The sequence below is a fragment of the Ictalurus furcatus genome, chromosome 22 (genome assembly GCF_023375685.1).
Source record: "Ictalurus furcatus strain D&B chromosome 22, Billie_1.0, whole genome shotgun sequence".
NCBI lineage: Eukaryota > Metazoa > Chordata > Actinopteri > Siluriformes > Ictaluridae > Ictalurus > Ictalurus furcatus.
Window position 1 is genome coordinate 20,988,506 of NC_071276.1, and position 25,199 is coordinate 21,013,704.

Below are 25,199 nucleotides of genomic sequence, written 5' to 3' on the forward strand. Positions count from 1 at the left end.
GAATTTGACAGGATTTGAAGCCTCAGATCTCGGCTTTGGTGTGAGATACACAGACCAAACCTGCGCTACTGTTTACATCTCGAGCCCAGTAACTCACAGTGTGAATCTGGGGAAGATCTGAGAACATCACATTTTTCACCTGAAAAAATACAAAGGCTTACGTTTTTTTTCCAGAGTGAAAAAACTGACGTTCTCAGATCTTCTTCAAATTCACAGCATGGCTTATTGGTATGAAGACATAGACATGAGTCCAAGTTTGGTCTAAATATCACACTCGGAAACGGAGATCTGAGGCTCTGTTTCCAGCAAATTCCAGTATATTTTATTGGCTGGGATTTGTCAGAACTAGAAGCCTCAGATCTCGGATTTGGAGCGAGATTTTCAGACCAAACCTGCGCTCATGTATACTTCTCGACATCAGTAACCAACACTGCAAATATCAAGAAGATCAGAGAAAGTCACAATTTTAACCTGCAGTCTTGGGTGAAAATTTGACCATCTCAGATCTTCCCCAAACTCAGTGTGTGGTTTTCAAGAGAGAGAGAGAGAGTCTGTGTGTGTGTCTCTCCCCTCAGTCATCTCACACTTCTACATTCCTTCGAGGCTCAGATTAGACCTTGACTTGGCGCCAATCCCTGCATCCTTCTCAGGTTTTAAAGTGTTGAGGAGACACACTAACCTAAATTTACCAAATAAACAACATTCGGAATTATAAATCAAATTATCCAACTGAATTAACGTTAGCATTTTTCTTTCCTTGAAGCTACATTTCTTAAATTATTCTTCACAAACATCACCAAAAAATGATTACATTTCATTCGAACCATGTACACGTCACTGTAAATCACTGCAAACAGACGTCACGTAACACTTTATTTCAACTGATTTGTTAGTTACTGCATTTGTTCTTTTTATTTATTTTTTTTTACAACAATAATCGTTTTTCCCTTTATAACACTTTACCCACAGGAGAACATCACCGTCACTGCGTTCACCATCACACACATTCATGTAGAGCACGAACATGACCTTTACAAACACTTCATATTTACGACAGCGTAGCGCTCGCTCCACTGACGTCAGCACGGCCGAGTGAAATATTCAGCAGCGTTAATAATCCACAGAACGAATCAAAAGACCAACAAACCTACACACTTTTTCCTGAAAGAGGAACAAGTGAAGTGAACAAGGGAGAGTCGTCAAGTCATTATATTTTAAAGTGTGCATTATAACAATCTTATTAAAGGACACGCGATAGATATGATATAAGCTATTTATCGGTACATACTCGTGGTGTTGAAGAATATAATAATCTCTTTTTTTTTACGGTAATCAGTCCACAAAACATTTAAATATTTTGGAGATATCAAAAATGTGCTTTGTTATGTAAAGAGGCACGACTGTATTAATGTACAAATCCATCAGCAGTCACTTCTTACTGATACACACACACACACCGCATACTGCCATACTTTATACTAAAGAAACACAGGACAGAAACGCACGTTCAGTAATATGATTCAGAATGAATCATTCATGAATGAATCATTTGAATCGTTTGCTCTGCAGCTATGAAGCAAATGCAACAGAAATCTATCTTATACAATTTTTTGCTCTTAATATATCCCATATGTCTCAAACGCTGGACGGTTATGGGAGCCGCCATCTTGGACAACTTCAACTTTGTTTCCTCACCACAGCTCGGCATCGTTCCTGACCAGACCCCCAGGCTAAACCGCTAAAAGTTCCTGTTTGAAATCAGGAAGTGATGCAAAAAAATAATAAAGTTCCAGTTTAAAGTGGTTTATATTTGTAAACACAGTATTCTACTATGAATTATCGATTATGACATTTGAATAAATTACGTTTGGCGCGTCGTAATCGGATCAGAAATAGACTTTCGTGCCAGCTAAATTAGCCTCGAGTGGAAAACTGATCAACAACATCTGGAATAAAATACGCAGCACACTGCAAATGGACGTTAGACGTGTTTTTGCCATACTGCACCTTTAAATGTACCTGGCTAGCTAGCACTACTCGCTAAATAGTCTGTAAAAGGGATAACACGCGGTACGGTACGACAGCATGCGGTTTCAGGCGATCACATGTCCTTCCCCACAGAGTCACACAGCACGGTCACATGACTCAGCGAAGGAAGCTGGATCTTACGGGACGTGTATTTCAAAACAGCGGATTCCTCATCTGTAAAAGCCAAGTGGGTGGAGCCTAATGAAGGAAGGGACTCATGATTCCCTACGTCGTTGTTTTTCACATGGTTTTGATGTTCGGCTGAAACCAGAGGCTCTCGATCATCATCTTCTGAAATGGCGAACACAGGAATGGTGACGTGATCATCAGCAGCAGCAGCAGAGAATTTGCAGATTTTAACCTCCGCTCCTTGCTCCGGGACACAGAGGGCGCCATCGGGCTCGCAGATCTGCTGAGACGTGTGTGATCGTGACATGTAGCGGCGCTGATGCTGAGCCGAGGGAACCTTCACACCATCATCGCCGTCCACCACAGAACCTGGAGAAACCTGAGGAACCAAATGTATCACTAAACATCTGTAGATGATTATGTATTAATCATTTCTACAACAGATGTAGGAGCTGGCGCGCTGAGTTCCGGCTGTGACGTGTCATAAATCCTCTTCACAATGCACTAATCACACTTTAATCCTGATAATCTATTCAAATGTACAATAATCTTATGGAACTCATGATGGTAGCAGCAGAAGGAATTCAGAAGTCTACAGGAACATTCTGTCTGACGATTTACAGAGAAACGCGTCCGAATGAATCAGGAGGAACTTCATCATGCAGCGAGACAACGATCCAAAACACACTTCCACCTCAACACAGGACTTCATCAGGGGGAAAGTGGAAGGTTTTAGACTGGACAAGTCCATCACCAGACCTTCACCCAACTGATCAGCACCTCACCTCCTGAAGAGGAGACTGAAGGGAGAAACCCCCCCGAAACAAACAACTACTGAAAGAAGCTGCAGGAGAAACCTGGAGAAGCTTCACAGAAGAAGAACCAGCAGTGTGGTGTCAGTGAGGCGCAGGAGTGATGCAGTTACTGCACGCAAGGGATATACACCCAAATATTAATATTCATTTATAAATATTATTTATTTTAATTTACTTCAGGACTGATCTGTTCATATATTTTTGCTCATCTAAAAAATGTGTGCTGTGATACAGAAGGTTGTGTTTTATGTTGTGTAACAGGTCTAGATGTAAACACCAGGAAATAAAAAGTGAAATCCTAAACTCTCGTCTCATCTCCATCTTCTGATCTCAAACCCAGACGTCTGTGGTGTAGAGCACACACTAATACCACTGGCCTTGTGTTCCAATAGTTTCGGAGGGAACTGCACATTACTTTTATTAAAAAAAAAATATATATATATATATATATATATATATTAATAGTAATCCTAACACTTAAAAGAAACCTCATCTATTTTTATAATAATAATAATAATAATAATAATAATAATAATAATAATAAATGAACTCACAGTGTCCACTAGTTTGGTGAAGGGGCTTGTTAAATTCCAGCTGCACCATTTCCTGTTTAATTGAGGAAGAGGAAGTAGGAAGTCGTGGAAGGTTCGGACGCTCCACGCTCGAGGACGCTCTGATCCAACATGGCTGCCACGACTCGGCCAGTTAGAGGGCTCGCTTCGAGGCATCCAATCAGATGGCTGCACAGTTCCCGTGTCACTGCGTCGCAGAAAACGTTCACGGTGCTGCGGGAGAACAGTTAATGTTCACGCGTGTATTAAAATGAGTAATGATTAGACGTTAATCATTTCATTTATAGTTTTATTGTCTTAAACACCAGGGACGGGGAGAATCACACGACAGATTACGCAGAATTTACAATAAATTCAGTCAGACAGCCATTTTCTGTCACGCAGCGAAGCGGTCAGCTATCTGCTCTCTGCCTCGTACTGACCATCTCAACACTGCGGCGTCCGACTCGGACATTCCCAAACCAGATCTGACCCGAGCCCCACGTCTAAACAGCTTGCTAATCGCACAGACCCACATCTGGAGATGTCTGATAAGCACAACAAGAAACCTACAAAGTGATGTGATGAATTAACGACCAGGCTCCGCTGGAATTAAACCCGGACACCCGAGACTCTTACAGGGATGATTTCAGCACTACACACAGTTTTGTTTTGCTTTTTTAGTTGATTTTATTACGTACAGTGTGAAAACAACCCGAACCAAACAGCCAATGAATCAAAAGAATCAATTTCTCTCCGATTCTGACTCAACACAGGGATTAATACGAAACGCAGGAGTGTATGCACAGGCACATTAACCTGTACGTTTGTGAGGATACATAAAAACACTGACTGCTCTGTGTGTGTGTGTGTGTGTGTGTGTGTGTGTGTGTGTGTGTGTGTGTGTGTATGAGTGACGGCAGTGCTGTTCCTGCATGAGTTTACTGCGAGACATGGAGCGGGACACAGAAATCCACTTCATAGTACAAAGAGGTTTAGCTCCCTAATCACACTTTAATCCCAATAATCCACTACAACCGTACATGATAATCTGATTACGCATGTCAGAGTACATTCAGTTCCTCCCTGAACACACAGCAAGTAAATATTTCACTGATACTTTACTGAATAGAGCAGGTGTGTGTGTGTGTGTGTGTGTGTGTGTGTGTACCGTGCAAGGAGAAAACGATGGTGTGTCTGTGTTTGAGATCACGAACACTTCATCTGTCCCCAATTCCATCTCCATAAGGCCATTAGTACACCCCAGCTCTGCATTCTGGGAAATTTGGCATTCTGGGATGTTACCTGTGTGAGGTAAGGTGAGAGCATTACCTGTGTGAGGTAAGGTGTGGGCATTACCTGTGTGAGGTAAGGTGAGAGCGTCACCTGTGTGAGGTAAGGGTGTTACCTGTGTGAGGTAAGGTGAGGGGGTTACCTGTGTGAGGTAAGGTTAGGTAAGGTGAGGGGTTTACCTGTGTGAGGTAAGGTTAGGTAAGGTGAGGGGGTTACCTGTGTGAGGTAAGGTGGGGTAAGGTGAGGGGGTTACCTGTGTGAGGTAAGGTGGGGTAAGGTGAGGGGGTTACCTGTGTGAGGTAAGGTGGGGTAAGGTGAGGGGGTTACCTGTGTGAGGTAAGGTGAGGTAAGGTGAGGGGGTTACCTGTGTGAGGTAAGGTGAGGGGTTTAACTGTGTGAGGTAAGGTTAGGTAAGGTGAGGGGTTTACCTGTGTGAGGTAAGGTTAGGTAAGGTGAGGGGGTTACCTGTGTGAGGTAAGGTTAGGTAAGGTGAGGGGGTTACCTGTGTGAGGTAAGGTTAGGTAAGGTGAGGGGTTTACCTGTGTGAGGTAAGGTTAGGTAAGGTGAGGGGTTTACCTGTGTGAGGTAAGGTTAGGTAAGGTGAGGGGTTTACCTGTGTGAGGTAAGGTGGGGTAAGGTGAGGGGGTTACCTGTGTGAGGTAAGGTTAGGTAAGGTGAGGGGTTTACCTGTGTGAGGTAAGGTGGGGTAAGGTGAGGGGGTTACCTGTGTGAGGTAAGGTTAGGTAAGGTGAGGGGTTTACCTGTGTGAGGTAAGGTGGGGTAAGGTGAGGGGGTTACCTGTGTGAGGTAAGGTTAGGTAAGGTGAGGGGTTTACCTGTGTGAGGTAAGGTTAGGGGTTTACCTGTGTGAGGTAAGGTTAGGTAAGGTGAGGGGGTTACCTGTGTGAGGTAAGGTTAGGTAAGGTGAGGGGTTTACCTGTGTGAGGTAAGGTTAGGTAAGGTGAGGGGTTTACCTGTGTGAGGTAATTTAGGTAAGGTGAGGGGGTTACCTGTGTGAGGTAAGGTGAGGGGTTTACCTGTGTGAGGTAAGGTTAGGTAAGGTGAGGGGTTTACCTGTGTGAGGTAAGGTGAGGGGTTTACCTGTGTGAGGTAAGGTGAGGGGTTTACCTGTGTGAGGTAAGGTGAGGGGGTTACCTGTGTGAGGTAAGGTTAGGTAAGGTGAGGGGGTTACCTGTGTGAGGTAAGGTGAGGGGTTTACCTGTGTGAGGTAAGGCTAGGTAAGGTGAGGGGTTTACCTGTGTGAGGTAAGGTGAGGGGGTTACCTGTGTGAGGTAAGGTTAGGTAAGGTGAGGGGTTTACCTGTGTGAGGTAAAGTTAGGTAAGGTGAGGGGGTTACCTGTGTGAGGTAAGGTGGGGTAAGGTGAGGGGTTTACCTGTGTGAGGTAAGGTTAGGTAAGGTGAGGGGTTTACCTGTGTGAGGTAAGGTTAGGTAAGGTGAGGGGGTTACCTGTTTGAGGTAAGGTGGGGTAAGGTGAGGGGTTTACCTGTGTGAGGTAAGGTTAGGTCAGGTGAGGGGTTTACCTGTGTGAGGTAAGGTTAGGTAAGGTTAGGGGTTTACCTGTGTGAGGTAAGGTTAGGTCAGGTGAGGGGTTTACCTGTGTGAGGTAAGGTTAGGTAAGGTTAGGGGTTTACCTGTGTGAGGTAAGGTTAGGTAAGGTGAGGGGTTTACCTGTGTGAGGTAAGGTTAGGTAAGGTGAGGGGTTTACCTGTGTGAGGTAAGGTTAGGTAAGGTTAGGGGTTTACCTGTGTGAGGTAAAGTTAGGTAAGGTGAGGGGTTTACCTGTGTGAGGTAAGGTTAGGTAAGGTGAGGGGTTTACCTGTGTGAGGTAAGGTTAGGTAAGGTGAGGGGTTTACCTGTGTGAGGTAAGGTTAGGTAAGGTTAGGGGTTTACCTGTGTGAGGTAAGGTTAGGTAAGGTGAGGGGTTTACCTGTGTGAGGTAAGGTTAGGTAAGGTGAGGGGTTTACCTGTGTGAGGTAAGGTTAGGTAAGGTTAGGGGTTTACCTGTGTGAGGTAAGGTTAGGTAAGGTGAGGGGGTTACCTGTGTGAGGTAAGGTTAGGTAAGGTGAGGGGTTTACCTGTGTGAGGTAAGGTGGGGTTGTTGTCGTTTTTGTTGAGTTCTTGTTCGGGGTGATTTGCAGTAACCAACTGAAGTTCACTGGAATCAGTGTGCAAGTTCTGAACTGGAACCTGAAACACAATACACACTCTATAGCACAACTACACAACTCACAAATCTACACAACTCAGAAGTCTAGAACTTCCTAAATACATAAGTTCATATAACCTTTACAACTCTACATAACCTATATAAGTTTACACTACTTATAAATCTACACAAGTCAGAACGCTACACAACTCCAGAATCTTTCCAACCTTCACACAACCGACATTAGTTTAGAAAATAACTTAACTTCACATCTTAACACGACCCTACACACGACCCTAACATGACCCTAAACACGACCCTAACATGACCCTAAACACGACCCTAACACGACCCTAAACACGACCCTAACATGACCCTAAACACGACCCTAACATGACCCTAAACACGACCCTAAACAAGACCCTAACATGACCCTAAACACGACCCTAACACGACCCTAACACGACCCTAACACGACCCTAAACACGACCCTAAACACGACCCTAACATGACCCTAAACAAGACTCTAACATGACCCTAAACACGACCCTAACACGACCCTAACACGACCCTAAACACGACCCTAAAATGACTCTAAACACAACCCTAACATGACCCTAATCACGACCCTAAAATGACCCTAAACACGACCCTAACACGACCCTAAACACGAGCCTAACATGACCCTAACATGACCCTAAACACGACCCTAACATGACCCTAAACACGAGCCTAACATGACCCTAACATGACCCTAAACACGACCCTAACATGACCCTAAACACGACCCTAACATGACCCTAAACACGAGCCTACCCCTAACGACTCAATCCTAACTGAAAACTAAAGACTTCACACAACTTTAAAGCCATAAAGAAGCAGGAAGGAAGTGACATATTTCCATGTTACTGAACTTGGTTTGTAAGATACAGATTTTATTTTGTTAACTCATCACTGATTAATTTCTTATCGTTGTTTACCTCGGAGGTGATGGATGAGGTCATGTTGGATTCTTTCACACACAATTTTGGTCTGCAATGAAAAATAAAAAGACATTTTCTCTTCAGTTATTATTAGGTTAAGGCACTTTTATTGCCACAATTATGAGGCACTTTTCCTTATTTGTTTCAGTCACACACACACACTCACACACACTCACTCACACACACTCACACACACTCACACACACTCACACACTCACACACACTCACACACACTCACACACACTCACTCACACACACTCACACACTCACACACACTCACACACACTCACTCACACACTCACTCACACACTCACTCACACACTCACTCACACTCATCTGCAGTGTGTTTTGATTGCCTCTGTGTAATGTGAAATAGATTGGTGCTGGATCTTCCTCTATAATATTGGGGTGTAATTGTATGATCTCGGCCCTCGGGCCGCCTGCACGTTGTTTCTTTCAGCTTCACCGCCGAAAAAGAACATGAGCTCCTCAAACGGATTTATTTCTAAACTTACTGTCCTTCACCCCGGCATTTTTCTCTACAGGACAGAACATTGTGTAACGGCAGAAACCTTCTCGACGCGCGTGAACATTTAACAGAAAGTCATAATGTTCCGTTTTACTCTAATAACCAGAAGGGAATAAAAAGAATACATTCAGAAACAGGGAGAAATGGCAAAAATCTCATTACATCACGATTCTTGCAGACGTACATGATGTATATGATATGTATCATAATATAATATATATATTTATAAACATAAACATATATAGGTTTGCGTTCATGAAAGAAAACCTGTTAATATAATAATATGTTTGTTTATTACTAATAACAATCGTGATCAATGTGTTTCATTTTTTATACTTTCTTTAATGCCTATTCCATTTAGTAATAAATAACTGTGAAAAATGTTTTTTAATCTTTTTATTTTACAATTGTACATTAAATTAAAACGTCACATCAGCTGCTTCTAATCAGTAATTATTAAAAAAAACATTTTTAATTTAATGAAAAGTTTCTAGACGATATCTACGATATCTCAGAAGGCGTACTGTGACATAAATGATCACGATATCGATGTTATATCATCACAACGCCCAGTACTTCTCAGAAATATACAGTCGGGTCCATAAGTATTTGGACAGTGACACAGTTTGTTAACACCTCTTTGGACCTCATATTGAGAGTTCCCATGAACAGATACCGAATACAAATTCAACGCTTGGTATCAACTCCAGATCTTATATCTACTTAATCTGTCATGAAATAACGAGGAAACAGGCCACACCTGGCCATGAAACTGCTTATCAGCCAGTTGTCCAATTACTTTTGAGCCTGTGAAAACGGAGAGACTCTGTAAAACAAATGTCCGTAATTCCTAAACGGTTAATGCAGTATTTTTGTTCAACCCCTTGAATTAAAGCTGAAAGTCGACACTTCATTTCAAATCCATTGTGGTGGTGTACAGAGGAACATTACCAAAACTGTCACTGTCCAAATACTTATGGACCTGACTGTATGTGATCATTATAACGTGGATAAAAATTCCAAATTATTTAAAGATCATACACAGTGCTGTTGAGTTCTGGGCTCTGATTGGTCAGAAGGTGTTGATTAGTTTTCTAGAACAGCAGCTCTGACAGTAGCGTAAGTTTCTGTAGGGAGAGGTTTATTTAACATTTCTGGAAGGAGTCTCCAGTGTCAGTGCTTCGTAAACAGAGATAAAGCTGTAAAATGTATAACGTTTACTTTAATAATTAAAAATCTGAAATTGTTGGTAAATTGTTGCAGGACTGACTATGACCTCAGAGATAAAACTGTTGGCTCACGTAAAAACTAATATGACTACCATCAACAAAAACGACTGATCCCCCTTCTGTTGAGAAGAAAAATGTCTAAACAAGCCTTTATCTAGGAATAAAAAAATAGAAAAAAAGGTCATGAACCACTCGTGTATGTGCTTCCAGGAAGCACGCCGTGCGTCTTCTACCGCTTCTTTCTTTCCATTATGTGGTTTATTTTTCTGTCGCCTTTGAGGGACGGCTTTCACACAAAAGGAACAAGCGCAGGTATGAGTACACGGATTTTCACATCAAAGTAATGGTGCCCACGCAGAAGAAAGAGGATTAAATCTACTTAAAACAGAGGACAAAAGGTCCAGCTGAACCAACATTGAAAACGTGCCACACCTATTCCTAATGCTAACGCTAAGTCTAATGATTTAACAAATTTTGAACAGAAATAGTAGGGTATAAAGTTTAAACACTGACATATCATTACACCCGTTACCCCCAGTCTTACCTCAGAGTCACACACAGAACGATCATAAGACTCGTAGTGAATAAAGCAGCGAGGCTAACAGCAGCAAGCAGCGCTTCTACTGCACCAACAGAGGGCGCTGACGACCTCTGACCCCCGACCTCGACGGCTGCTTCGGTCGTTTGATTGTGATAACGGAATATCAGAGCAAATCCACGACCCCGGTGCGTGTTTGTGATGAGCTCCATTATCACTTCAACCATTTCAACGTCGGATCCGAACACCAGCTGATCGTCAGACGGACGCTTGGAGCCACAAAACCGTGAAGAAAACGTGATCAGATCGGTGATATACAGGACGTCATTAGGACACACGTCCATCACCAGCTGCAGGGTCTCAGATTCGTCCTCGATGATGGTTGTCGGGGTGCTGGAAGGAAGCAGGTGGTCCATTTTCTCCTCTAAAGATGAAGGAAACCTGGCGTTTTGTGCTTTTTCTTTTGCTCTATCTGATAACTGAGGTTCGGAAAGTCGCTCAGAAACCCGCTTTGCCATATTCGACACTTCAGACTCCATTTTGTCTCCGATTTCTGTCATTTCCATGGACTGTTCCTTTAACACAGGTTGACTCCTGGTTACTCCTTTAGTAATTAGATGTTCTTCGACCTCTTCACTCGTGATCATATCTGCCGATGTGGTCAAGTTCCTCTCTGTACTCTCAAAAACGTCAAAATCAAACATTTCCATCGTCAACTGATGACCAACGGGGACAAAAAACTGCCAGACGCAGTGCGTGCCGGACGCATAATTATTAGGAAAACCAGGAGACAGAATGAGACCCTGTACATCCACAACATCCAACTTCGCTCCACATTCGAAAAATACCTACAAAAACACACACACAAAAATCAGCGTCAGTTAGCCCTGGTGAATTCTGGACCGTGATTGGTCAGAAAGTGTTGATTAATTCCTTATAACAGCAGCGATGACAGTAGCGCAGGTTTATATTAATGCGCTCGTTCTGATACGTTATCGTTTCTATAGTAACAACTTGTAAACAGGAAACAAGCTAAAACTACTGTTATAATAAAACACAGGTCTAAAACATTATAGTAATAGTGTTATGATAAACATTAAAATACTACAAATTATTTACTCTCAAACTACTTTGTGATTGTGATCTGTTTACCACAATGCTAATTTGTTTTGCAGCCTTTTAACAGATTTGTAAGTTTGTGGACAAGTCAATAACTGATAGCCAATTTCTACGTTTTATGACAATGTACGATATTATAACAATATCAGAATAAAAAATGAATAAAGTAAAATGTGTAGCAGTAATTATGAAGCTATAACAGTAGAATTAAAGGCTAAGGTAAAGGAGTGGGTGTGTTGCATGCTATTGCACTAACTGTGGGAAGGTATTTCTGCTGCGCTCTCACTGTAATATATTCCAGCTGTGCAGGACGAAGAGAAAATTGGGTTCAGATGCAAATCCACGAGCAAACTGAAGCAGACATTTCACTGCCTCTATTATTGAGGAAACACGGCTAACACACTGAGAGATAACACGCGGCTAACACACTGAGAGGAAACACAGGGCTAACACACTGAGAGGAAACACAGGGCTAACACACTGAGAGGAAACACAGGGCTAACACACCGAGAGATAACACAGGGCTAACACACCGAGAGGAAACACAGGGCTAAAACACCGAGAGGAAACACGGCTAACACACTGAGGAAACACAGCTAACACACCGAGAGGAAACACAGGGCTAACACACCGAGAGGAAACACAGGGTTAACACACTGAGAGGAAACACAGGGTTAACACACCGAGAGGAAACACAGGGCTAACACACCGAGAGGAAACACAGGGCTAACACACCGAGAGGACACACAGGGTTAACACACTAAGAGGAAACACGGCTAACACACCGAGAGATAACAAAGGGCTAACACACCGAGAAGAAACACAGGGCTAACACACCGAGAGGAAACACAGGGCTAACACACCGAGAGGAAACACAGGGCTAACACACCGAGAGGAAACACAGGGTTAACACACTAAGAGGAAACACGGCTAACACACCGAGAGGAAACACAGGGCTAACACACCGTGAGGAAACACAGGGCTAACACACCGTGAGGAAACACAGGGCTAACACACTGTGAGGAAACACAGGGCTAACACACTGTGAGGAAACACAGGGCTAACACACTGAGGAAACACAGGGCTAACACACTGAGAGGAAACACAGGGCTAACACACTGTGAGGAAACACAGGGCTAACACACTGAGGAAACACACGGCTAACACACTGAGGAAACACAGGGCTAACACACTGAGGAAACACAGGGCTAACACACTGAGGAAACACAGCTAACACACTGAGGAAACACACAGCTAACACACTGAGGAAACACAGGGCTAACACACTGAGGAAACACAGGGCTAACACACTGAGGAAACACAGGGCTAACACACTGAGGAAACACAGGGCTAACACACTGAGGAAACGCACAGCTAACACACTGAGGAAACGCACATCTAACACACTGAGGAAACACAGGGTTAACACACTGTGAGGAAACACACAGCTAACACACAGAGGAAACACAGGGTTAACACACTGAGAGGAAACACAGGGCTAACACACTGAGAGGAAACACAGGGCTAACACACTGAGGAAACACAGGGCTAACACACTGAGGAAACACAGGGCTAACACACTGAGAGGAAACACAGGGCTAACACACTGAGGAAACACAGGGTTAACACACTGAGAGGAAACACAGGGCTAACACACTGAGGAAACACAGGGTTAACACACTGAGAGGAAACACAGGGCTAACACACTGAGGAAACAAGGGTTAACACACTGAGAGGAAACACAGGGTTAACACACTGAGGAAACAAGGGTTAACACACTGAGGAAACACGGCTAACACACTGAGAGGAAACACAGGGCTAACACACTGAGGAAACACAGGGCTAACACACTGAGGAAACACAGGGCTAACACACTGAGGAAACACAGGGTTAACACACTGTGAGGAAACACAGGGCTAACACACTGTGAGGAAACACAGGGCTAACACACTGATGAAACACAGGGCTAACACACCGAGAGGAAACACAGGGCTAACACACTGAGGAAACACACAGCTAACACACAGAGGAAACACAGGGTTAACACACTGTGAGGAAACACACGGCTAACACACCGAGAGGAAACACAGGGCTAACACACCGAGAGGAAACACACGGCTAACACACCGAGAGGAAACACAGGGCTAACACACCGAGAGGAAACACACGGCTAACACACCGAGAGGAAACACAGGGCTAACACACCGAGAGGAAACACAGGGTTAACACACCGAGAGGAAACACAGGGTTAACACACCGAGAGGAAACACAGGGTTAACACACCGAGAGGAAACACAGGGTTAACACACCGAGAGGAAACACAGGGTTAACACACCGAGAGGAAACACAGGGCTAACACACCGAGAGGAAACACAGGGCTAACACACTGAGAGGAAACACAGGGCTAACACACTGAGGAAACACAGGGCTAACACACTGAGAGGAAACACAGGGCTAACACACTGAGGAAACACAGGGCTAACACACTGAGGAAACACAGGGCTAACACACTGAGAGGAAACACAGGGCTAACACACTGAGAGGAAACACAGGGCTAACACACTGAGGAAACACAGGGTTAACACACTGAGAGGAAACACAGGGTTAACACACTGAGGAAACATGGCTAACACACTGAGAGGAAACACAGGGTTAACACACTGAGGAAACACAGGGCTAACACACTGAGGAAACACACAGCTAACACACAGAGAGGAAACACACGGCTAACACACACAGAGGAAACACAGGGCTAACACACTGAGGAAACACAGGGCTAACACACTGAGGAAACACAGGGTTAACACACTGAGGAAACACAGGGTTAACACACTGAGGAAACACAGGGCTAACACACTGAGGAAACACACAGCTAACACACAGAGAGGAAACACACAGCTAACACACACAGAGGAAACACAGGGCTAACACACTGAGGAAACACAGGGCTAACACACTGAGGAAACACAGGGCTAACACACTGAGGAAACACAGGGCTAACACACTGAGGAAACACAGGGTTAACACACTGAGGAAACACAGGGTTAACACACTGAGGAAACACAGGGCTAACACACTGAGGAAACACAGGGTTAACACACTGAGGAAACACAGGGTTAACACACTGAGGAAACACAGGGCTAACACACTGAGGAAACACAGGGTTAACACACTGAGGAAACACAGGGTTAACACACTGAGGAAACACAGGGCTAACACACTGAGAGGAAACACAGGGCTAACACACTGAGGAAACACAGGGTTAACACACTGAGGAAACACAGGGCTAACACACTGAGGAAACACAGGGTTAACACACTGAGGAAACACAGGGTTAACACACTGAGGAAACACAGGGCTAACACACTGAGGAAACACAGGGCTAACACACTGAGAGGAAACACAGGGCTAACACACTGAGGAAACACAGGGTTAACACACTGAGGAAACACAGGGCTAACACACTGAGGAAACACAGGGCTAACACACTGAGAGGAAACACAGGGCTAACACACTGAGGAAACACAGGGCTAACACACTGAGGAAACACAGGGTTAACACACTGAGAGGAAACACAGGGTTAACACACTGAGAGGAAACACAGGGTTAACACACTGAGGAAACACAGGGTTAACACACTGAGGAAACACAGGGTTAACACACTGAGGAAACACAGGGTTAACACACTGAGAGGAAACACGTGGGTATCATCATCATCAACAACATTATCAACCACATCATCATCATCATCCTGAGCCTGAAGAGTATCCGAGGAGACTCTGGGCACAAGGAGGGCGACACCCTGGAAGAGATGCTAACCCATCACAGGGCACAATGACACACACACTCACACACCCATTCACACACTATGGACAATTTGCTATTGCCAATCAGCCTACAATGCATGTCTCTGGAATGGGGGCGGAGCCCGGAGTTCCCAGAGGAAACCCTGAACATGGCAGGAACATGCAAACTCCACGCACACAGAGCGGAGGCAGGAATCGATCCCCCAACCCCTGTAGGTGCGAGGCAAACGTGCTAAACACTAAGCCAAACATCAACATGTTCCTCCAAACATCATCATCATCCAAAACATTATAGCATCATTATCACCCCCAATATCAACAACAACGGCATTGTGTGTGTGTGTGTGTGTGTGTGTGTGTGTGTGTGATATATATATATATATATATATATATATATATATACACACACACACATATATATATACACATATATATACATATATATATATATATACATACATATATACATATATATACATATATATACATATATATATATATATATATATATATATATATATATATATATATATATATATATATATGTGTGTGTGTGTGTGTGTATATGTATGTGTATGTATATGTGTGTGTGTATATGTATGTATATGTATATGTATATGTGTGTGTGTGTGTGAGAGAGAGAGAGAGAGAGAGAGAGAGAGAGACTCCTGGCCAAAAAATAAATTCAATTTTTAACAAAATAATATTTTAGTAGTTGAATATTACCATATAAGTCCAAAAATATTTTAATTTTCACAATAACAGCAGGTTGTTACATGAGCTCCTGAGAGCAGAAGGAGGCAGAGTTCCAACTCCTGACACACACATACACACACACATATATACACACACACACACACACACACACACACACATATACACACACACACAACCCTGTAAACAGTCGAGCACTTCTGTTTCCCCTTAAAGAGGCCCAGTGAGCAGTGTTTACTCCCAAATCTTTGAGTGAAACACACACACACACACACACACACACACACACAGTGGTGCTTGAAAATTTATGAACCCTTTAGAATTTTCTATATTTCTGCATAAATGTGATCTAAAACATCATCAGATTTTCACAAAAGTCTTAAAAGTATATCAAGAGAACCCAATTAAACAAATGAGACAAAAATATTATACTCAGGCATTTATTTATTGAGGAAAATGATCCAGTATTACATATCTGTGAGGGGTAAAAGTATGTGCACCTTTGATTGTGCAGCAATAACTGCAGATAAGCGTTTGGGGTAACTGTTGATCAGTCCTGCACGTCGGCTTGGAGGAGTTTTATCCCGTTCCTCAGTACAGAACAGCTTCAACTCTGGGATGTTGGTGGGTTTCCTCACATGAACTGCTCGCTTCAGGTTCTTCCACAACATTTCTATTGGATTAAGGTCAGGACTTTGACTTGGACGTTCCAAAACATTAACTTTATTCTTCTTTAAGCGTTCTCTGGTAGAACGACTCGTGTGTTTAGGATCGTTGTCTTGCTGCATGACCCACTTTCTCTTCAGATTCAGTTCATGGACAGATGTCCTGACATTCTCCTTTAGAATTCACTGATATCATTCAGAATTCATTGTTCCATCAGTGATGAATTCAATGAGAAAGAAAGAGATTGTATTATACACACACACACACACACACACAATCGTCTGTCAGAATACTTGATTCAGTTTCATATATTCTAGATTCATTATACATGAAGTGAGATATTTTAAGAATTTTTTTGTTTTAGTCTTGATGATTATGGCTTTCAGCTCACAGAAATCAAAATAAATTAACATATATATATATATATATATAGAGAGAGAGAGAGAGAGAGAGAGATTATAATAAGTATAAAATAAACTTTACATAAAGTATATAATATGAACTGTTACATATATATTATTACATAATACTTGGATCATAAATTATATATAATTTACAATAATTTTATACATCCAAAAATTATTTTTAAAAATATGATTTCTAATGTTTAAAAAGCAAATTTAAAACGTCATCTTCTAAATTATTATAATAATTATTATTATAATTATTATTATTACACTGCGGAAAAAAATTGGGAAGTAAAAATATATTAAAAAGTGAAAATTTTCATCATGATGACTGCAGTAACGCACGGCTCCAATCACATCATCGGGTTCGCCGATGACACGACCGCGGTGGGTCTCATCAGCAAGAACGACGAGTCAGTACACAGAGAGGAGGTGCAGCGGCTAACGGACCGGCGCAGAGCCATCGACTCGACTCTGAATGTGGACAAAACAAAAGAGATGGATGTTGACTTCAGGAGAGCATGGAGCGACCACTCTCCACTGAACATTGATGGCTCCTCCATGGAGATCGTCAAGAGCATCAAATTCATTGGTGCTCACCTGGCGGAGAACCTCACCTGGTCCCTCAACACCAAGAAGGCCCAGCAGCATCTCTACGTTCTGAGAAGGCTGAAAAAAGCCCATCTCCCACCCCTCATCCTCACCACGTTCTACAGAGGAACCATCGAGAGCATCCTGAGCAGCTGCGTCACTGTCTGGTTCGGAAATTGCACTGTATCGGATCACAAGACCCTGCAGTGGATAGTGAGCACAGCTTAGAAGATCATCGGGGTGTCCCTTCCCTCCATTACAGACATTTACACCACACGCTGCATCCGCAAAGCCACCAGCATTGTGGATGACCCCACACACCCTGTGATTAACCCCGTGGTGAGCATGGGGCAGCGTGAGTCCTCCCCCACTGGGCCATTTATTACCACCTGTTGCAGTTCCCATGTTTGACCAGTAGGTGCAATAATAAGTGTATTGATCTGAATGGGGCAGTGAGCACCACCGCTGTACCATCATTCCACAACCCTGCTTAGTCTGACTCCGCCCTCATCTACATCACTCCATATGGCGTTTTTTCCTGAGATATTTTATCCCTTATTTCTCATCTTTTATTTCTTCCACCTTGCAATCTTCAATAAAAAAAAAATCTCAAATTACTTTGATTAAAAAATCATGTGCAGAGGGAGAGAACGTAAAACTAATTCATATATAAATGAAACATGATATAAATTTAATATATTCAGACCTTCAAATTTAAATATATCTTTCTTTTTAAAAATGTTTAAAATGTATTTTAATTAGATTGAGTAAAAATATATTTCTACTATTAGTAACATTCTACTAGTAAAAACTATTATTGTATTTTAATACATTCATTAATCAAATTAATAAAAGACAAATATATTTTCACCCTTATTTTTGCGGTTTCTGTTTGTTTCTAAGGGTCTTAAACGTGGATGTCCTTTATTATATATTTTTTCCTTTTTGAATAAACAACAGTATATACAGGTGTGTGTGTGTGTGTGTGTGTGTTGGGTTTATTTAGATTTTATGTATTGTGTTATTAATATCAGCAGACTAAATAAAACATCTATTTTTTAAAAGTTGTTCAGATTTTTTCTTCATTGCTTCATAAATATTTTTCTGTAATTAAAGTAAAATCTGTTTATTTATTGGTGTTTACTGCAGATGTTTTTATTACAGGATGCTTTTTGAAAAAAATCGTCATAGCATGAACTCCACGCAAACATCCTGCACCAATTAACATAGTCCTGCGTGTAATTTCCCAGATAGATATATACACGTGTGTGTGTGTGTGTGTGTGTGTGTGTGTGTGTGTGTGTGCTGCATTGATAGGAATCCAGACTCATTATTCACATATTTGTGTGTGATTCAACTGCAGGAGCCAAACAATTAATCGTCACAGAACGGTCAGATTCATGCTAACGTTCACACACACACACACACACACACACACACACTCACACACACACACACACACATAAAGCAACACAAGGGAATTTCAAGCCCACGCATTTCTTTCCACACTAATTCACGAGTGTATTTGATATTCAAACATGGCGTGCTTTCAGTGAAACCAGATACACACCCACCACCCACACATGTACACACACACACACACACACACACACACACACACACACACAAGATACAAACGCTACAACAAATAATTTCGGTCAACTTCAAGCCTGTTTTTTTTTTAAATCTGCAGTACCAAATAAAGTCCACAAAAGAGGACAAAGGCAGCATTTAGCATGTCTCCTCAGGCATGTAATAATGAAGATGGTGAATACACACACACACACACACACACACACACACACACACACACACACAAAACTCAATATAGCGCAGGCCTTTTTGTTAGCCGGTTGTGAGAAATGTGCCAGACGCTTTATTCACTGATGAGACCACACCGGAGATTCAGGAGTTTTTATAACACACACACACACACACACACACACACACACACACACACACACACACACACACACACGGTCATCAGGGTCACACACACCTGTTCTGATTAACACACTCATTCACACACACAATTTACAGTGAAGTCTGCAGTGTGTCCTTCTCCTTATATGGTGTTTAGTTTCTCATCCTCTGTTACAGAACTCTGGTGATTGTGTTTGTGAAAGTCTTTATGTGTTAGTGTTTATCACAGTGGAGGAGGAAGTGCAGCTCTGTCTCGACCTCACCGCTCACACACTGAGCACACAGGCTCTGCTCTCTGGGCAGCCGGGTTCTCCGCTGGTCCGGGTTCTCCGCTGGTCCAGGTTCTCCGCTGGTCCAGGTTCTCCTGTGTTCCAGGTTCTCCGGTGGTCCAGGTTCTCCGGTGGTCCAGGGTCTCCGGTGGTCCAGGTTCTCCGGCGGTCCAGGTTCTCCGGTGTCGGCCTTTCTCCACAGCGAGACTGTGTCACTGAGCATGTACTTGGTCAGGATCTGTCTCTGCTTTATATCTCTGACGGTGAAGAGATATCCTGCCAGTTCATCCTCTCTGTTTAGGACCCAATAGCAGTGTAATTTGGACTGGGTTTGGTTCTGACTGTCCCACTGCTCCACATGCACTCTTCTCACCTGCTCAGTAATTTGCTTGACTCTGATTAGACTTTGGTGAGCAGTGCTGGCCTGAGACTGTTGTGCATTAGATGGTTAGTGCATTAGGGGGTTAGTACGTTAGTGTGTTAGGGGTTAGGGGGTTAGTGCGTTAGGGGGTTTAGGGGTTAGGGGGTTAGTGTGTTAGGGGTTTGGGGGTTAGTGCATTAGTGTGTTAGGAGGTTAGTGCGTTAGGGGGTTAGTGCGTTAGGGGGTTTAGGGGTTAGGGGGTTAGTGCGTTAGGGGTTAGGGGGTTAGTGCATTAGTGGGTTAGTGCGTTAGGGAGTTAGGGGTTAGTGCGTTAGGGGTTAGGGGTTAGTGCATTAGAGGGTTAGTGCGTTAGTGAGTCTCAGGACCAGCTGACAGAGGGGGCTGGTTTTAGGGCGGAGCTCTTGGGGCTTCATACTGCAGTGTTTTTGTTACTTGATGGAAGATGTTCCCAGAATGTTGGAGTTATATAGTGTACAGGTATAATCAATGGGAATCGGCCTCATTCTGCCCTGCAGGCACTGGTTAGTGTTTCTCTTTGAACTTCTAGGACATTTCTACAGAATGGTGCATACAGGGACTCTGCAATGTTTCTCCCAGCTAGTGTAGTCGTGTGTGCTGAGTGAACCCCAAACCTCACATCTGTACAGCACAACAACCCTGCCAAAGAGTTTACACCTAATTCTGACCGGGATGCCTTGTGTAGATTTTTTTTCTTGATTGCATGAAGAGCTCTTCGTGCTTTTTCTCTTCATGCATTCACTCCCAGATCAAAGCCTCCTGCTGTAGGGTGTGGAGTGTATGGTGTGTAGGGTGTAGGTTGTGTAGGGTGTAGGTTGTGTAGGGTGTGGTGTGTAGGGTGTAGGGTGTGGAGTGTATGGTGTGTAGGGTGTAAGTTGTGTAGGGTGTGGTGTGTAGGGTGTATGGTGTAGTGTGTTGGGTGTATGGTGTGGTGTGTAGGGTGTGTGGTGTGTTGTGTAGGGTGTATGGTGTGTTGTGTAGGGTGTATGGTGTAGGGTGTATGGTGTGTATGGTGTAGGGTGTATGGTGTGTAGGGTGTAGGGTGTGTGGTGTGTATGGTGTGATGTGTAGGGTGTGTGGTGTGTTGTGTAGGGTGTGTGGTGTGTAGGGTGTGGTGTGTAGGGTGTAGGGTGTGGTGTGTATGGTGTAGGGTGTAGTGTGTATGGTGTGTAGGGTGTAGGTGGTGTGGTGTGTAGGGTGTAGGGTGTGTGGTATGGTGTGTATGGTGTAGGGTGTGGTGTGTATGGTGTGTAGGGTGTAGGGTGTAGGGGGTGTAGGGTGTATGTGGTGTGGTGTGTAGGGTGTAGGGTGTGTGGTGTGTAGGGTGTAGGGTGTGTGGTGTGTTGTGTAGGGTGTATGGTGTAGGGTGTGGTGTGTATGGTGTGTATGGTGTAGGGTGTAGGGGGAGTAGGGGGTGTAGGGTGTGTAGGGTGTATGGTGTGGTGTGTAGGGGGTGTAGGGGGTGTGTGTTGTGTAGGGTGTAGGGTGTGTGTTGTGTAGGGTGTGTGGTGTGTTGTGTAGGGTGTATGGTGTAGGGTGTGGTGTGTATGGTGTAGGGTGTAGGGGGAGTAGGGGGTGTAGGGTGTATGGTGTGGTGTGTAGGGGGTGTAGGGGGTGTAGGGTGTAGGGGGTGTGGTGTGTAGGGTGTATGGTGTAGGGTGTATGGTGTGTATGGTGTAGGGTGTGGTGTGTAGGGTGTAGGGGGTGTAGGGTATAGGGGGTGTGGTGTGTAGGGTGTATGGTGTGGTGTGTAGGGTGTATGGTGTGTATGGTGTAGGGTGTGGTGTGTAGGGTGTAGGGGGTGTAGGGTGTAGGGGGTGTGGTGTGTAGGGTGTATGGTGTAGGGTGTAGGGGGTGTGGTGTGTAGGGTGTATGGTGTGTATGGTGTAGGGTGTGGTGTGTATGGTGTAGGGTGTGGTGTGTATGGTGTAGGGTGTGGTGTGTAGGGTGTAGGGGGTGTAGGGTGTAGGGGGTGTGGTGTGTAGGGTGTAAATGTGATCAGAAGTGCCATGATCTGGTAAAAAGTCACTCTTACTCGGACGCTGTGCTCGGAGAGGAAGACCTGTATCCGGGCGTCGATGATACAGAAGGAACCCTCCCCCAGGTTACAGCTCATGTCCCGGGACTCAGTGGGGACTAATTTATCTCCACTCATAAATCGGGGACATGACCCCGGTTCCACAGGTCAGGAAAACAGCCAGGAGAACCAGGCACAACAGTTTTAATAACAACCTCCACATTTCAGGAGTCCTGTATTTCATCTCTGTCCTCATGCTGTCAGGGACACACACTTCTCCCTCTCCTACTGTCTCTCTCTCCTACTGTCTGTCTGTCACTCCTACTGTCTCTCTCTCTCTCTCTCTCTCTCCTACTGTCTGTCGGTCACTCCTACTGTCTCTCTCTCCTACTGTCTCTCTCTCCTACTGTCTCTCTCTCTCTCTCTCTCTCTCTCTCCTACTGTCTGTCGGTCACTCCTACTGTCTCTCTCTCTCTCTCTCTCGCTCTCTCTCTCGCTCTCTCTCTCCTACTGTCTGTCTGTCACTCCTTCTCTCTTTCTCTCTCTCTCTCTCTCTCTCCTACTGTCTGTCTGTCACTCCTACTCTCTCTCTCTCTCTCTCCCCTACTGTCTGTCTGTCACTCCTACTGTCTCTCTCTCTCTCCCACTGTCTCTCTCTGTCCTCCTCTCTCTCCACATCTCTCACCACCTGTCTCTCTCCTACTGTCTCTCTCTCCTACTGTCTGTCTGTCACGCCTACTGTCTCTCTCTCTCCTACTGTCTCTCTCTCTCCTACTGTCTCTCTCTCCTCCTCTCTCTCCACATCTCTCACCACCTGTCTCTCTCCTACTGTCTCTCTCTCCTACTGTATGTCTGTCACTCCTACTGTCTCTCTCTCCTACTGTCTCTCTCTCTCTCTCTCTCTCCTACTGTCTCTCTCTCCTCCTGTCTCTGTCTCTCATAGTGACTCTCTGTCCTCCTGTCTCACTCTTTTCCTCCAATTATGCATATCAATTTAATGAACCTTTTCTTCTCTTTCCATCTTGCTCCTCCTGTCTCTCTCCCAGGTGTATATTAAAGAAAATAAGCAATTCAAAACAAATCCATAAATTAATTACAAAAGTAATGGCACCCTATAGGAGGAGGAGTGGTTAGCGTGTTAGCCGAGGCGCTGTAACGGCTGAGCTGCGTTACTGGAAGATTTAGGAGGTGCTCGTTCACCGTGTAGTCGCCATTTCGCGGTTTTCAGCTCTCCATGCACTTTTCCCGAGTCTTGTGGGCGTGGCTAAATGTAAGCGTACTGTGAACGTGCTTGATAATTAACAGCTGATTGGCGAGTATCAGCATACACACGCGAGTAGGAAGAAACTCTTTGTGGAAAACTTGGTGGAAATTTTTAGTTGGATTTGGCCACGAAAACATTTACACACAAGAGAGAGGAGATTTTCATAGATTTATATTTTATTCACGCAGAACGTTTCAATATATTTGGACAAAGAAGTACACGTTTATTTTTCTGCTTCTGAAATGATGGATCTAATCTGTTTAGAGTCCGTGGCTCTAGTCCAAAGCTAATTAAACACATACCGCCACTTTAACCTGTCTTAATTACAGCCATGAGATAACCAGGAAAGGTGAAGGAGGGAAACGTCACCAATCCGGCATGATGGTCTCTTATCAGGACTTTTCCAGAATTCAGAGCACGTCAAGTTAAAATCCGATCTCAGTGTCCAGGGTAAGTCTGATGTAACTCACACTGTGCAGGCAGAAAGACTGTATCAGTGTGTGACTGTGAGTCATTACAAAGCCAGATCATTTTGCATGATTCACACCAAAATGATTCATGAGTCATGAATCAGATCTAAAAAGACACACAGTGAGAGAAAAGGTAAGGGTGTGTGTGTGTGCGTTGAGTGTGTGTTTCAGTGACTCACACACACTCATCACACATCAGCATCACGCCAGGTTGATCACGCGCCAGGTCTGCGTGAAACATCAGGAACCGGTAACGGTTCATGAAACAACATTTAGGACTCGTTTGGGAATTTCAGCCTCTTGTGTAAGAAATAAAGAGAGAAGTGATGCGCGAGACAAACTTACTGAACATTTTACATCTTTAACCAACAAACACACGTGTGAGGAGTGTGTGAGGAGCTGTCACCGCGGTGTGAGAGTGTGCTGAAGGACCACACACACACACCCTCACTCTCACACTCCCTCACTCTCACACTCACACACACACACACCGCATGGCGCAAAAACAACTGACAACAACGACAACCACAAGAAGCGCGCGCGCCTCTTTCTCTCTCTCTCTCTCTCTCTCTCACACACACACGGAGTGTTTTTGGTGTTGTTACTCACCCGCTGACCGGAACACAGCACACACACCGCCGCGGCGCAGAAAACCTGCAGACTGAGAAGCAGCATTTTCCCCTCACACTGCCTCACACACTCTCACACACTCTCGCATAACTCTCGACCACACACTCACACACACACTCACGCTGCTGAACGCATTCACCTGAGAGAACGCGGGGGCGCGCACTGACTTCAGCACGCACAGCACCGTCCTGCACGTTCACGACGCCAAAACATTCTCTCTCTCTCCCTCTCTCTCTCTCACACACACACACTCTCTCTCTCTCTCTCTCTTTCTCACACACACACACACTCTCACACACACAATCACGCGGAATTACACTTCAGTTAAAACTGGTCATATGTCAATGCCTATAAAATAGTCATTTTGAAAATATACTATACGTTATATACACTCACTCAGCGTCCACTTTATTAGGAACACATGTACACCTGCATATTCATGCAGTTATCAAATCAGCCAATCATGTGACAGCAGCACACTGCATAAAGAGCTTCAGCTAATGTTCACATCAAACAGCAGAATGAATAAAAAGTCTGATCTCTAAAGTGTGACTTTAACACACAACCGTCTCTAGAGTTTACACAGAATGGTGCAAAAAAACAAAAAACATGGTGTGAGGGACAGCTCTGTGGGTGGAAACGCCGCGTCAGTGAGAGATCA

The 25,199-nt window shown here is 44.0% G+C and overlaps 1 protein-coding gene across 1 annotated transcript; it reads right to left on the reverse strand.

Moving 5' to 3' along the window:
• Nucleotides 1-1,500: 1,500 nt before the first annotated feature.
• si:dkey-112e17.1 (uncharacterized) lies at nucleotides 1,501-24,778 on the reverse strand. The gene is made up of 7 exons (XM_053654218.1): nucleotides 24,518-24,778; nucleotides 10,269-11,110; nucleotides 7,964-8,015; nucleotides 6,913-7,024; nucleotides 4,695-4,828; nucleotides 3,527-3,757; nucleotides 1,501-2,536 (listed from the first exon to the last, which is right to left on the reverse strand). The coding sequence occupies exons 1-7, from the start codon at nucleotides 24,581-24,583 to the stop codon at nucleotides 2,102-2,104; spliced, it is 1,872 nt and encodes a 623-aa protein (XP_053510193.1). The 5' UTR covers nucleotides 24,584-24,778; the 3' UTR covers nucleotides 1,501-2,101.
• Between the last annotated feature and the right edge of the window lie 421 nt (nucleotides 24,779-25,199).